Source organism: Salmo salar, chromosome ssa12 (assembly GCF_905237065.1).
Source record: "Salmo salar chromosome ssa12, Ssal_v3.1, whole genome shotgun sequence".
NCBI lineage: Eukaryota > Metazoa > Chordata > Actinopteri > Salmoniformes > Salmonidae > Salmo > Salmo salar.
The window spans coordinates 85,938,321-85,953,218 of record NC_059453.1 but is presented as its reverse complement, the minus strand read 5'-3'; the positions used below and the strand labels follow the sequence as shown (position 1 = coordinate 85,953,218).

At 51.5% G+C, this 14,898-nt stretch overlaps 1 protein-coding gene across 1 annotated transcript; it reads left to right on the top strand.

The window, feature by feature from the left end:
* The first annotated feature begins 9,125 nt into the window (after positions 1-9,125).
* On the top strand, positions 9,126-10,139 carry LOC123725660 (extensin-like). Its single transcript, XM_045692141.1, has one exon. The coding sequence runs from the start codon at positions 9,126-9,128 to the stop codon at positions 10,137-10,139; it is 1,014 nt and encodes a 337-aa protein (XP_045548097.1).
* The last annotated feature ends 4,759 nt before the right edge of the window (positions 10,140-14,898 follow it).

Sequence of the window (14,898 nt, the reverse complement as noted above, 5' to 3'; positions counted from 1 at the left end):
AAATTCACCATCTAAATGGCCCTCCCATGAGGCTGATCAGACCACAAAGGAGAGCCATGATAGAGGTCAAAAGTCATACCACCCTTTCAAAACAGCGTTTCTTATTATATTAGACGAATTAAAGAAAAACCATCACACATTTTCTACATGTTGGATCGCAGGTTCCCAGAACATTCCCTTATCAAAAGAATTCACATGTTTAATTAAAACTCAGAAAATAAAACTTCTAAAATTCCATATGTGTGCATGCCCTTTTAAGATATCACGGCCCTTCAGCAAATAGAAATCTCACCAAACCCAAAATAAATAGTATACACAAATCCAAACATAGTACAGTTAAAAACAAACAAAACATTTCCAGGCCTTTTTTCTTTTCACCCTCTGCTCACGTCCTCGTTGTCTCTGTCTCTCTTTTTCTCCTTCTCAGAATTTAGGAATAATTACTATTGTGACTTTTGATAACTTATTAGGTCTCACACATATACGAGTTACCGCTTCTTATGACTTTTAACTGGTCAATAAAGCTATCTCACAAGCATATAATTTTTTCCCCTGCTGATATCCTTCTTGAAACTTTCTCTTTCTCTACACTTGCCGTCTTGCCTTCTTCTCCGGGCTTCAGACAGCCACACCCTGGCTATGTCTAACACTCGACCTGCTGTTTCCCTGTCTTGTCCCCACATACCTTATGCATCTTTCTTATCATTAGTCCCAACTTTTCTACGTCCAAACTTACATAAAATTCATACTTCCTTCTCCACATTGGACCGAAATAAATATTTATTTTATCTTTTAACTCCATATACCGCTCATCTCCAGTTAATTCCTGCACCTCCTTTGAGGATTTGCCTCCCATGTCTATTCAATAACTATCTGTTGTTATTCTACTTCTCCTGTTGTTATTCTACTTCTCCTATTACTCTCTATGTGTGTGCTTACACTCTATGCTCACGATCTATGTGTATGTGCTCTTTACCTTAATATATGTGTCTCACAATCTATGTGTCTCACAGTTGATGTGTATGTCAGTACTTCCTATGTGGGTGCTCACCCTCTATGCTATGTGTGTGCTTACACTCTATGCCCACAATCTATGTGTATCTCTTCTTCTTACTACACCCGATTCCTATCTTCCAATTGTCTAGAATACTACCTATATCAGGGTTCTCTACACAAAATTCTAAAGACAGGTCACCAGGGTCTCTAGTTTACATTGGTACTGCAGATACCCTAGGTCATTACGGACCAAGTCACTGGGGACTTAACTCTTCCTAGGTGGCTTCTACACCCGATTCCTATCTTCCAATTGCATAGAATACTGCCTATATCAGGGTTCTCTACACCAACATTCTAAAGATAGGTCACCAGGTTAGACTGCCCAACAGAATCTAGAGATTAATATCCAAACCACACAAGAATCATTACAAATATTTCTCTAAATATATGCCGGCCTGTTATGGAACCCCAATGTCAGGGGACAGGTCTTTAATTTACGGGTCAAAGACCCGCCCGTGCATGGTTTTCGGCATATTACCTTCGGACGACAGGGACAGATATTGGAATCCGGCTCGAAGGACCAATTGTTACGAGAATCTTCAATCCCAATGTTCATAAACTGAACTTCAATTAAACTACTCAGTCTACCCCCCAGAGTTTGTAAGATTCTGGTTGAATGAAACAGACAGAGGCCCAGCTTACAATGATCAGAATGTTTATTCACGAGGGCTCTGAATATCATACAATGTACACAGCCTTTTATACCTGACATTTGGTCATATAAATGCCCCTCCTCCTCTCTAACACTGACGTTGCTGTTTACAAGTTTTCTACCACATATATATTGCTTATCATATCCTGCACATGTTACATAATCTACTGTAAGCCTAAAGGTTTCTCCCCTCCCTGGGTGGGGATACCTTCTTCCTGTTATCAGTAGCGTAGTGAGCTGTGTGTCTGTGTGGCATAGTGAGCTGTGTGTCTGTGTGGCATGTGAGTTGTGTGTCTGTGTGGTGTAGTGAGCTGTGTAGCGTAGTGAGCTGTGTGTCTGTGTAGCATAGTGAGCTGTGTGTCTGTGTGGCATAGTGAGCTGTGTGTCTGTGTGGTGTAGTGAGCTGTGTGTCTGTGTGGCATAGTGAGCTGTGTTTCTGTGTGGCGTAGTGGTCTGTGTCTGTGTGGCGTAGTGTGTCTGTGTCTGTGTGGCGTAGTGAGTTGTGTGGCTGTGTGGCGTAGTTATCTGTGTGGCTTGATGAGATGTGTGTCTGTGTGGTGCAGCGGTCTGTGTGTCATAGTGAGCTGTGTGTCTGTGTGGCATAGTGAGCTGTGTGTTTGTGTGGCGTAGTGAGCTGTGTGTTTGTGTGGCGTAGTGAGCTGTGTGTCTGTGTGGCGTAGTGAGCTGTGTGTCTGTGGCGTAGTTATCTGCGTGGCTTGATGAGCTGTGTGTCTGTGTGGTGCAGCGGTCTGTGTGTCATAGTGAGCTGTGTGTCTGTGTGGCGTAGTGAGCTGTGTTTCTGTGTGGCGTAGTTAGGTTTGTGTCTACGTGGCGTAGTGAGCTGTGTGTCTGTGGCAAAGTGAGCTGTGTGTCTGTGTGGCATAGTGAGCTGTGTGGCATAGTGAGGTGTGTGTCTGTGTGGCGTAGTGAGCTGTGTGTCTGTGTGGCGTAGTGAGATGTGTGTCCGTGTGGATAGTGAGCTGTGTGCCTGTGTTATAGTGAGCTGGGTGTCTTTGTGGTGTTGTGAGCTGTGTGGTGTAGTGAGCTGTGTGTCTGTGTGGTGTAGTGAGCTGTGTGTCTGTGTGGTGCAGCAGTTTGTGTGTCATAGTGAGCTGTGTGTCTGTGTGGCGTAGTGAGCTGTGTTTCTGTGTGGCGTAGTTAGGTTTGTGTCTGCGTGGCGTAGTGAGCTGTGTGTCTGTGGCAAAGTGAGCTGTGTGTCTGTGTGGCATAGTGAGCTGTGTGGCATAGTGAGGTGTGTGTCTGTGTGGCGTAGTGAGCTGTGTGTCTGTGTGGCGTAGTGAGATGTGTGTCCGTGTGGATAGTGAGCTGTGTGCCTGTGTTATAGTGAGCTGGGTGTCTTTGTGGTGTTGTGAGCTGTGTGGTGTAGTGAGCTGTGTGTCTGTGTGGTGTAGTGAGCTGTGTGTCTGTGTGGAGTAGTGAGCTGTGTGTCTGTGTGGTGTACTGAGCTGTGTGTCTGTGTGGCGTAGTGAGCTGTGTGTCTGTGTGGCGTAGTGAGATGTGTGTCCGTGTGGATAGTGAGCTGTGTGCCTGTGTTATAGTGAGCTGGGTGTCTTTGTGGTGTTGTGAGCTGTGTGGTGTAGTGAGCTGTGTGTCTGTGTGGAGTAGTGAGCTGTGTGTCTGTGTGGTGTAGTGAGCTGTGTGTCTGTGTGTTATAGTGGTCTGTGTGGCGTACTGAGCTGTGTGTCTGTGTGGCATAGTGAGCTGTGTGTCAGTGTGGTGTAGTGAGCTGTGTGTCTGTGTGGCGTAGTGGGCTGTGTGTCTGTGTGGCGTAGTGTGTCTGTGTCTGTGTGGCGTAGTGAGCTGTGTGTCTGTGTGGCGTAGTTATCTGCGTGGCTTGATGAGCTGTGTGTCTGTGTGGTGCAGCGGTCTGTGTGTCATAGTGAGCTGTGTGTCTGTGTGGCGTAGTGAGCTGTGTTTCTGTGTGGCGTAGTTAGGTTTGTGTCTACGTGGCGTAGTGAGCTGTGTGTCTGTGGCAAAGTGAGCTGTGTGTCTTTGTGGCATAGTGAGCTGTGTGGCATAGTGAGGTGTGTGTCTGTGTGGCGTAGTGAGCTGTGTGTCTGTGTGGCGTAGTGAGATGTGTGTCCGTGTGGATAGTGAGCTGTGTGCCTGTGTTATAGTGAGCTGGGTGTCTTTGTGGTGTTGTGAGCTGTGTGGTGTAGTGAGCTGTGTGTCTGTGTGGAGTAGTGAGCTGTGTGTCTGTGTGGTGTAGTGAGCTGTGTGTCTGTGTGGAGTAGTGAGCTGTGTGTCTGTGTGGTGTACTGAGCTGTGTGTCTGTGTGGCGTAGTGAGCTGTGTGTCTGTGTGGCGTAGTGAGATGTGTGTCCGTGTGGATAGTGAGCTGTGTGCCTGTGTTATAGTGAGCTGGGTGTCTTTGTGGTGTTGTGAGCTGTGTGGTGTAGTGAGCTGTGTGTCTGTGTGGAGTAGTGAGCTGTGTGTCTGTGTGGAGTAGTGAGCTGTGTGTCTGTGTGGCATAGTGAGCTGTGTGTCTGTGTGGCGTAGTGAGATGTGTGTCCGTGCGGATAGTGAGCTGTGTGCCTGTGTTATAGTGAGCTGTGTGTCTGTGTGGTGTAGTGAGGTGTGTGTCTGTGTGGTGTAGTGAGCTGTGTAGCGTAGTGAGCTGTGTGTCTGTGTGGTGTAGTGAGGTGTGTGTCTGTGTGGTGTAGTGAGCTGTGTAGCGTAGTGAGCTGTGTGTCTGTGTGGTGTAGTTAGGTTTGTGTCTACGCGGCGTAGTGAGCTGTGTCTGTGTGGCGTTGTGGGCTGTGTGGCGCAGTGTGCTGTGTGTATGTGTGGCGTAGTGCGCTGTGTGTCTGTGTGGTGTAGTGAGCTGTGTGTCTGTGTGGCGTAGTGAGATGTGTGGCATAGTGAGCTGTCTGTCTGTGTGGCGTAGTGAGCTGTGTGGTGTAGTGAATTTTGTGTCCTGTGTGGTGTAGTGAGCTGTGTGTCTGTGTGGCGTAGTGAGATGTGTGGCATAGTGAGCTGTGTGTCTGTGTGGTGTAGTGAGCTGTGTGTCTGTATGGATTAGTGAGCTGTGTGTCTGTGTGGTGTAGTTAGCTTTGTGTATGTGTGGCGTAGTGAGATGTGTTGCTTAGTGAGCTGTCTGTCTGTGTGGCGTAGTGATCTGTCTGGCATAGTGAGCTGTGTGTCTGTGGCGTTGTGAGCTGTGTTGCTGTGTGGCGTAGTTATCTGTGTGGCTTGATGAGCTGTGTGTCTGTGTGGTGCAGCGGTCTGTGTGTCATAGTGAGCTGTGTGTCTGTGTGGCGTAGTGAGCTGTGTTTCTGTGTGGCGTAGTTAGGTTTGTGTCTACGTGGCGTAGTGAGCTGTGTGTCTGTGGCAAAGTGAGCTGTGTGTCTGTGTGGCATAGTGAGCTGTGTGGCATAGTGAGGTGTGTGTCTGTGTGGCGTAGTGAGCTGTGTGTCTGTGTGGCGTAGTGAGATGTGTGTCCGTGTGGATAGTGAGCTGTGTGCCTGTGTTATAGTGAGCTGGGTGTCTTTGTGGTGTTGTGAGCTGTGTGGTGTAGTGAGCTGTGTGTCTGTGTGGTGTAGTGAGCTGTGTGTCTGTGTGGAGTAGTGAGCTGTGTGTCTGTGTGGTGTACTGAGCTGTGTGTCTGTGTGGCGTAGTGAGCTGTGTGTCTGTGTGGCGTAGTGAGATGTGTGTCCGTGTGGATAGTGAGCTGTGTGCCTGTGTTATAGTGAGCTGGGTGTCTTTGTGGTGTTGTGAGCTGTGTGGTGTAGTGAGCTGTGTGTCTGTGTGGAGTAGTGAGCTGTGTGTCTGTGTGGTGTAGTGAGCTGTGTGTCTGTGTGTTATAGTGGTCTGTGTGGCGTACTGAGCTGTGTGTCTGTGTGGCATAGTGAGCTGTGTGTCAGTGTGGTGTAGTGAGCTGTGTGTCTGTGTGGCGTAGTGGGCTGTGTGTCTGTGTGGCGTAGTGTGTCTGTGTCTGTGTGGCGTAGTGAGCTGTGTGTCTGTGTGGCGTAGTTATCTGCGTGGCTTGATGAGCTGTGTGTCTGTGTGGTGCAGCGGTCTGTGTGTCATAGTGAGCTGTGTGTCTGTGTGGCGTAGTGAGCTGTGTTTCTGTGTGGCGTAGTTAGGTTTGTGTCTACGTGGCGTAGTGAGCTGTGTGTCTGTGGCAAAGTGAGCTGTGTGTCTTTGTGGCATAGTGAGCTGTGTGGCATAGTGAGGTGTGTGTCTGTGTGGCGTAGTGAGCTGTGTGTCTGTGTGGCGTAGTGAGATGTGTGTCCGTGTGGATAGTGAGCTGTGTGCCTGTGTTATAGTGAGCTGGGTGTCTTTGTGGTGTTGTGAGCTGTGTGGTGTAGTGAGCTGTGTGTCTGTGTGGAGTAGTGAGCTGTGTGTCTGTGTGGTGTAGTGAGCTGTGTGTCTGTGTGGAGTAGTGAGCTGTGTGTCTGTGTGGTGTACTGAGCTGTGTGTCTGTGTGGCGTAGTGAGCTGTGTGTCTGTGTGGCGTAGTGAGATGTGTGTCCGTGTGGATAGTGAGCTGTGTGCCTGTGTTATAGTGAGCTGGGTGTCTTTGTGGTGTTGTGAGCTGTGTGGTGTAGTGAGCTGTGTGTCTGTGTGGAGTAGTGAGCTGTGTGTCTGTGTGGAGTAGTGAGCTGTGTGTCTGTGTGGCATAGTGAGCTGTGTGTCTGTGTGGTGTAGTGAGATGTGTGTCCGTGCGGATAGTGAGCTGTGTGCCTGTGTTATAGTGAGCTGTGTGTCTGTGTGGTGTAGTGAGGTGTGTGTCTGTGTGGTGTAGTGAGCTGTGTAGCGTAGTGAGCTGTGTGTCTGTGTGGTGTAGTGAGGTGTGTGTCTGTGTGGTGTAGTGAGCTGTGTAGCGTAGTGAGCTGTGTGTCTGTGTGGTGTAGTTAGGTTTGTGTCTACGCGGCGTAGTGAGCTGTGTCTGTGTGGCGTTGTGGGCTGTGTGGCGCAGTGTGCTGTGTGTATGTGTGGCGTAGTGCGCTGTGTGTCTGTGTGGTGTAGTGAGCTGTGTGTCTGTGTGGCGTAGTGAGATGTGTGGCATAGTGAGCTGTCTGTCTGTGTGGCGTAGTGAGCTGTGTGGTGTAGTGAATTTTGTGTCCTGTGTGGTGTAGTGAGCTGTGTGTCTGTGTGGCGTAGTGAGATGTGTGGCATAGTGAGCTGTGTGTCTGTGTGGTGTAGTGAGCTGTGTGTCTGTATGGATTAGTGAGCTGTGTGTCTGTGTGGTGTAGTTAGCTTTGTGTATGTGTGGCGTAGTGAGATGTGTTGCTTAGTGAGCTGTCTGTCTGTGTGGCGTAGTGATCTGTCTGGCATAGTGAGCTGTGTGTCTGTGGCGTTGTGAGCTGTGTTGCTGTGTGGCGTAGTTATCTGTGTGGCTTGATGAGCTGTGTGTCTGTGTGGTGCAGCGGTCTGTGTGTCATAGTGAGCTGTGTGTCTGTGTGGTGTAGTGGTCTGTGTGGTGTAGTGAGCTGTGTTGCGTAGTGACCTGTGTGTCTTTGTGGCATAGTGAGCTGTCTGTCTGTGGCGTAGTGAGCTGTGTGTCTGTGTGGCATAGTGAGCTGTGTGGCGTAGTGAGCTATGTGTCTGTGTGGCGTAGTGAGCTGTGTAGCGTAGTGAGCTGTGTGTCTGTGTGGTGTAGTGAGCTGTGTAGCGTAGTGAGCTGTGTGTCTGTGTAGTGTAGTGAGCTGTGTAGCGTAGTGAGCTGTGTGTCTGTGTGGTGTAGTGAGCTGTGTAGCGTAGTGAGCTGTGTGTCTGTGTGGTGTAGTGAGCTGTGTAGCGTAGTGAGCTGTGTGTCTGTGTGGTGTAGTGAGATGTGTGCCTGTGTGGTGTAGTGAGCTGTGTGCCTGTGTGGTGTAGTGAGATGTGTGCCTGTGTGGATAGTGAGATGTGTGCCTGTGTGGTGTAGTGAGATGTGTGCCTGTGTGGTGTAGTGAGATGTGTGCCTGTGTGGTGTAGTGAGATGTGTGCCTGTGTGGTGTAGTGAGCTGTGTGCCTGTGTGCTGTAGTGAGATGTGTGCCTGTGTGGTGTAGTGAGATGTGTGCCTGTGTGGTGTAGTGAGATGTGTGCCTGTGTGGTGTAGTGAGCTGTGTGTCTGTGTGGTGTAGTGAGATGTGTGCCTGTGTGGTGTAGTGAGATGTGTGCCTGTGTGGTGTAGTGAGATGTGTGCCTGTGTGGTGTAGTGAGATGTGTGCCTGTGTGGTGTAGTGAGATGTGTGCCTGCGTGGTGTAGTGAGCTGTGTGCCTGTGTGGTGTAGTGAGATGTGTGCGTGTGGTGTAGTGAGATGTGTGCCTGTGTGGTGTAGTGAGATGTGTGCCTGTGTGGTGTAGTGAGCTGTGTGCCTGTGTGGTGTAGTGAGATGTGTGTCCGTGTGGATAGTGAGATGTGTGTCCGTGTGGATAGTGAGCTGTGTGCCTGTGTGGTGTAGTGAGATGTGTGCCTGTGTGGTGTAGTTAGGTTTGTGTCTAAGCGGCATATTGAACTGTCTGTCTGTGTGGCATAGTGAGTTGTGTGTCTGTGTGGCCTTGTGAGCTGTGTGGCGCAGTGCGCTGTGTGTATGTGTGGCGTAGTGCGCTGTGTGTCTGTGTGGTGTAGTGAGCTGTGTGTCTGTGTGGCATAGTGAGATGTGTGGCATAGTGAGCTGTCTGTCTGTGTGGCGTAGTGAGCTGTGTGTCTGTGTGGTGTAGTGAGCTGTGTAGCGTAGTGAGCTGTGTGTCTGTGTGGCATAGTGAGTTGTGTGGCGTACTGAGCTGTGTGTCTGTGTGGCATAGTGAGCTGTGTGTCAGTGTGGTGTAGTGAGCTGTGTGTCTGCGTGGCATAGTGAGCTGTGTGTCAGTGTGGTGTAGTGAGCTGTGTGTCTGTGTGTCTTAGTGAGTTATGTGTCTGTGTGGCGTAGTGAGATGTGTGGCATAGTGAGCTGTGTGTCTGTGTGGCATAGTGAGCTGTGTGTCTGTGTGGTGTAGTGAGCTGTGTGTCTGTGTGGTGTAGTGAGCTGTGTGTCTGTGTGGTGTAGTGAATTTTGTGTCCTGTGTGGCGTAGTGAGCTGTCTGTCTGTGTGGCTTAGTGAGCTGCGTGGCTTAGTGAGCTGTGTGACATAATGAGCTGTGTTTCTGTGTGGCGTAGTGAGCATTGTGTTTATGTGGCGTAGCGAACTGTGTGTCTGTGTGGCGTAATGAGATGTGTGGCGTAGTGAGTTGTGTGTCTGTGTGGCATGGTGAGCTGTGTGGCGTTGTGAGCTGTTTGTCTGTGTTGCGTAGTGAGCTGTGTGGCTTTTTGAGCTGTGTGTCTGTGTGGCATAGTGAGCTGTGCGTAGTGATCCAGACAGAAGCATTGCCTTTCATGGGGCGACTTGGGCCCTGCATGCACTACTGAGACATGTTGAGGCCAACCAGTGTGTCACATTATAGGAAGAATAATTTCTCCTGTTTCAGTAATGAACAAGATCCAAGTGGCCCATATAGACGGCCCAGCAGCTTTGACCTCCATCTCCCCACCACACCTCCTCGCCATCCCTCCTCACCACAACTCCCCACCACATCTCCCCACCACACCTCCTCACCACACCTCCTCACCACACCTCCCCATCACACCTCCCCACCACACCTCCTCACCACACCTCCCCATCACACCTCCCCACCACACCTCCTCACCACACCTCCCCACCACATCTCCCCACCACACCTCCCCACCACACCTCCCCACCACACCTCCTCACCACACCTCCCCATCACACCTCCCCACCACACCTCCTCACCACACCTCCCCACCACACCTCCCCATCACTCTCCTCACCACACCTCCTCACCACCCCTCCCCATCACACCTCCCCACCACACCTCCCCACCACACCTCCTCACCACACCTCCCCACCACACCTCCTCACCACACCTCTCCATCACACCTCCTCACCACACCTCCTCACCACACCTCCCCATCACACCTCCCCACCACACCTCCCCTTCACACCTCCTCACCACACCTCCCCACCACACCTCCCCATCCCACCTCCTCACCACACCTCCCCATCCCACCTCCTCACCACACCTCCTCACCATACCTCCTCACCACACCTCCCCACCACACCTCCCCATCACACCTCCTCACCACACCTCCTCACCACACCTCCCCATCACACCTCCTCACCACACCTCCCCATCACACCTCCCCACCACACCTCCCCATCACACCTCCCCACCACACCTCCCCACCACACCTCCTCACCATACCTCCCCACCACACCTCCCCATCACACCTCCCCACCACACCTCCTCACCACACCTCCCCACCACACCTCCCCACCACACCTCCCCATCACTCTCCCCACCACACCTCCCCACCACACCTCCCCATCACACCTCCCCACCACACCTCCCCACCACACCTCCTCACCACCACACCTCCCCATCACACCTCCTCACCACACCTCCCCACCACACCTTCCTACTAGCTTCATTTAGATTTAGGTCAAAGGGTTGGTTGTTTGGTCAATAACCAATAAGAAATACCACAGAAACATCTTCTATTCCTATCATTGACACTTCTGTATCAATTTATCTGTTTCTCAGACAAGTCAGTCAATGAATGGGTATTGGATAAGATATATTTTGCCTCATGGCACCACCAATGATCCATGATCTGGGAATGGAAAACTGGATCCCACTGAAGGATGGAGACAGAGGCCAAACTCAGTGGGGAAGACACTGTTTTGGTAAAAACCCAGCAGTTTGATACTTTATGTATCAAACGGTCGTACTGGATGATTATTTACTTATTTCAAGCAGACAATGTATCCAGAAAATAAACTGACAAAGTTAACTTTTTTTCATTTCCCAATAACAGGAAGTGTTATTACATTGCTCATAATAGTTTCCCCCTCAGTAAAATAGAGCTCAAACACGACAAGCCAATTAACAGAGTTCTGAAACAAATACCCAGTGGTGATTATTTTATCTAATTATAAAATCACACATTAAAAGCACATCAACACCACATCAAAGTCATAAGTCTTGGTCTGGACAGCTCTGGGGTCTAAGTAACCCCCTTACCAACCATTCTCAACACGGGCATGGACACACACACACACACACACACACACACACACACACCACACACACACACACACACACACACACACACACACACACACACACACACACACACACACACACACACACACACACACACACACACACACACACCTCTTCAGGGGTGGAAACCAAAATAACCTACAAGTGCATGTGTGGCAGTATAACTCAACCAAGCCTGGTGCAGAACCATTAAATTAAAACAATTAATTTGTGAAGTGTCGCACAGTCGGTCTATTCATTTGTCAGCCCAAACATTGACCTCTCCCCCTTTGGCCAGTCTAAAGGCTCTCCAGCCTTGTTGGTCTCTCTCATTTCTCACCATGTCACGACTTCCGCCGAAGTCGGCTCCTCTCCTTGTTCGGGCGGCGTTGCTGCTCCACCTTTCATGTTCCATTTGTTTTGTCTTGTTTTCCCACACACCTGGTTTACATCTCCTCATGATTACTATGTGTATTTAGCCCTCTGTTCCCTCCATGTCTGTGTGGGGTATTGGTTGGCACGCTTCCGGCTGGTTTGCGCCGGGTTTTATTTGTACCCATGATTTGTGGCAGCCGGTACTTTGTACTTGGTTGTTGTACTTTGTGCTGCCTCACTTGTTCTTTGGGCATTAGTTTTTGTGATGCGGTTGTGTTCTGTTCTTACAATTGCCTCAGTAAAGTGCTTCTTTGTTCACCCATCTCTGCTCTCCTGCGCCTGACTTCCATGAAGCAGCTACACCCACTGGTGACAGAATACCCCACCTCATATGGAGTCAGCAGGAGCAGGTGCCCCTGTTATAGGGGTAGAGGAGCGCGTCCAGGAGCTCGCAGCGATGCTCCACCATCTCGGCGCCGCCATGGACCGCGTCGTCCAAAACATGGACCGCTGGGAGACACAGGGAGTCCCTCCAGCACCCCCACCAGCACAACAGGGGCCTTCACTACTCGTTCCCCCTGCACCTGGTTCCAGTGGGATTCGTTTCTCCCTCCCCAGGGAGTACGATGGGACGGCTGCCCGCTGCCAGGGTTTCCTGCTACAGTTGGAGTTAAACCTGGCGACTGTCCACCCGGCTCCCTCGGGCCGTGAGAGGGTGTCCGCCCTCGTCTCGTGCCTCTCGGGGAAAGCCCTGGAGTGGGCCAACGGCGTGTGGGTGGAAGGAGATGCGGTGCTGGACCATTTCGAGGAGCTCACCCGTCATTTCCGGGCAGTCTTCGACCACCCGCCCAAGGGTAGAGCGACGGGTGAACGTATCTTCCACCTGCGGCAGGGGAAGAGGAGCGCCCAGGAGTTCGCTATGGACTTTCGGACCCTGGCCGCGAGAGTGGGATGGAACGACAGGGCCCTGATCGACCACTATCGCTGCAGCTTGCGCGAGGATGTCCGTCGGGAGTTGGTCTGCAGGAACACCACCCTCACAATTGACCAGCTGGTGGACCTGTCCATCTGGATAACCTGCTGGCCAACCGCGGATGTCCAGATCGGGCTCTGTTGGTTCCATCTCCAGCACCAATGCTCTGATACCTAAGGAGCTGGGAGGTGCTGCGCTTAGGGAGGCCGGAGGAGGGGCCTTCACGTGCACCATCTGTGGCCGCAGAGGTCACACTGCCGGTTGGTGTCGAGTTGGTTTCTCTGGGGGTCGAGGCAGCAGGCAGGGCACTCTAGCGTCACCCCAGGTGAGTCGGCACTGTTCTCACCCAGAGCCCTCTGATGCACACCTGTTTTTGCGTGTCATTTTTCCTGAGTTTTCCCCGCATTCCCAGCATAAGGCGCTCGTCGATTCAGGTGCGGCTGGGAATTTTATAGACAGAGCGTTCGTATGATAGTTTAGGGATCCCCATTGTTCCAGTGGCTGTGCCCTTCCCAGTTCACACTCTAGATAGCCGAGCCTTAGGGTCCGGGTTTATTAGGGAGGCCACCGCTTCCCTGGGCATGGTGACGCAGGGGGGTCACAAGGAGAGAATCAGTCTCTTCCTCATTGACTCTCCTGTGTTTCCTGTGGTGCTAGGCCTTCCCTGGTTAGCCTGTCATAACCACACTGTCTCATGGCAGCGGAGGGCTCTCACGGGGTGGTCGCGAGAGTGATAAGGGAGGTGTTTAGGGGTTTCCGTTGGTGCTACTACGGTGGAAAGTCCAGACCAGGTCTCCACCGTGTGCATTCCCCCTGAATATGCCGTTTTGGCTCTCGCCTTCTCCAAGAAGAAGGCGACTCAATTACCACCCCATCGTAGGGGGGATTGTGCAATAAACCTCCAGGTAGACGCCGCACTTCCCAGGAGTCACGTGTATCCCCTGTCACAGGCGGAGACGGCAGCTATGGAGACATATGTCTCCGAATCCCTGCGTCAGGGGTACATTCTGTCCTCCACTTCACACGCCTCCTCGAGTTTGTTTTTTGTGAAGATGAAGAAGGGAGGTCTGTGCCCGTGTATTGACTATCGAGCCCTAAACCAGATCACTATGAAGTACAGTTTCCCGCTACCTCTCATAGCCACAGCGATTGAGTCAATGCACGGGGCGCGCTTCTTCACTAAACTAGATCTCAGGAGCGTTTACAAGCTGGTGCGTATCCGGGAGGGAGACGAGTGGGAGACGGCGTTCAGTACTACCTCAGGGCATTATGAGTACTTCGTCATGCCGTACGGGTTGATGAATGCCCCATCAGTCTTCCAAGCCTTTGTGGCCGAGATTTTCAGGGACCTGCACGGGCAGGGTGTAGTGGTGTATATTGATGACATTCTGATATACTCCGCTGCACGCACCGAGCATGTGTCCTTGGTGCGCAGGGTGCTTGGTCGACTGTTGGAGCATGACCTGTACATCAAGGCTGAGAAATGCGGTCTCCTTCCTAGGATACCGTATTTCCACCTCAGCGGTGGAGATGGAGTGACCGCATTTCAGCCGTGCGTAATTGGCCGACTCCCACCACGGTAAAGGAGGGGCAGCGTTTTCTAGGGTTTGCCAATTACTACCGGAGGTTTATCCGGGGTTTTGGTCAGGTAGCGGCTCCCATTACCTCACTGCTGATGGGGGGCCCGGTGCGTTTGCAGTGGTCAGCTGAGGCGCACAGGGCTTTTGGTCACCTAAGGGCTCTGTTTACCTCGGCTCCCGTGCTGGTACATCCGGATCCCTCTTTGGCGTTCACGGTGAAGCTGGACACGTCTGAAGCTGGGATGGAGCCGTGCCCTCTCAGCACTCGGGCATGCCACCGAAGCGCCGCCCCTGTGCCTTCTTCTCGAAGCAGCGCAGCCCGGCGCAGCAAAACTATGATGTGAGGGACTAGGAGCTGTTGGCTGTCGTCAAAGCGTTGAAGGCGTGGAGACATTGGCTTGAGGGGGCTAAACACCCTTTTCTCATCTGGACTGACCACCGCAACCTAGAGTACATCCGGGCAGCGAGGAGACTGAATCTTTGCCAGGCAAGGTGGGCCATGTTTTTTACCCGTTTTGTTTTCACCCTTTCATACAGACCAGGTTCCCAGAATGCGAAGGCATACGCACTGTCCCGGCTGTATGACACAGAGGAGCGGCCCATGGATCCCATCCCCATACTCCCAGCCTCCGCCTGGTGGCGCCGGTAGTGTGGGAGTTGGACGTGGACATTGAGCAGGCGTTACGTGCAGAGCACGCTCCCCTCCAGTGTCCCGCTGGGAGTCTGTACGTTCCGTCTGCTGTCCGTGACCGGTTGATCTATTGGGTCCACACGTCACCCTCCTCTGGTCATCCCGGAATCGGTCGGACGGTGCGCTGTCTGAGTGGGAAGTACTGGTGGCCCACCTTGGCCAAGGATGTGAGGGTTTGTGTTTCCTCCTGCTCGGTGTGCGCCCAGTGTAAGGCTCCTAGGCACCTGACCAGAGGTAAGCTACACCCCTTACCCGTTCCACAATGGCCATGGTTGCACCTGTCGATCGATTTCCTTACCGATCTCCCCCTATCACAGGGTAACACCACGATCCTGGTTGTTGTGGATCATTTCTCTACAGTGAGGGAAAAAAGTATTTTATCCCCTGGTGATTTTGTACATTTGCCCACTGACAAAGACATGATCAGTCTATAATTTTAATGGTAGGTTTATTTGAACAGTGAGAGACAGAATAGCAACAACAAAAATCCAGAAAAACGCATATCAAAAATGTAATAAAAT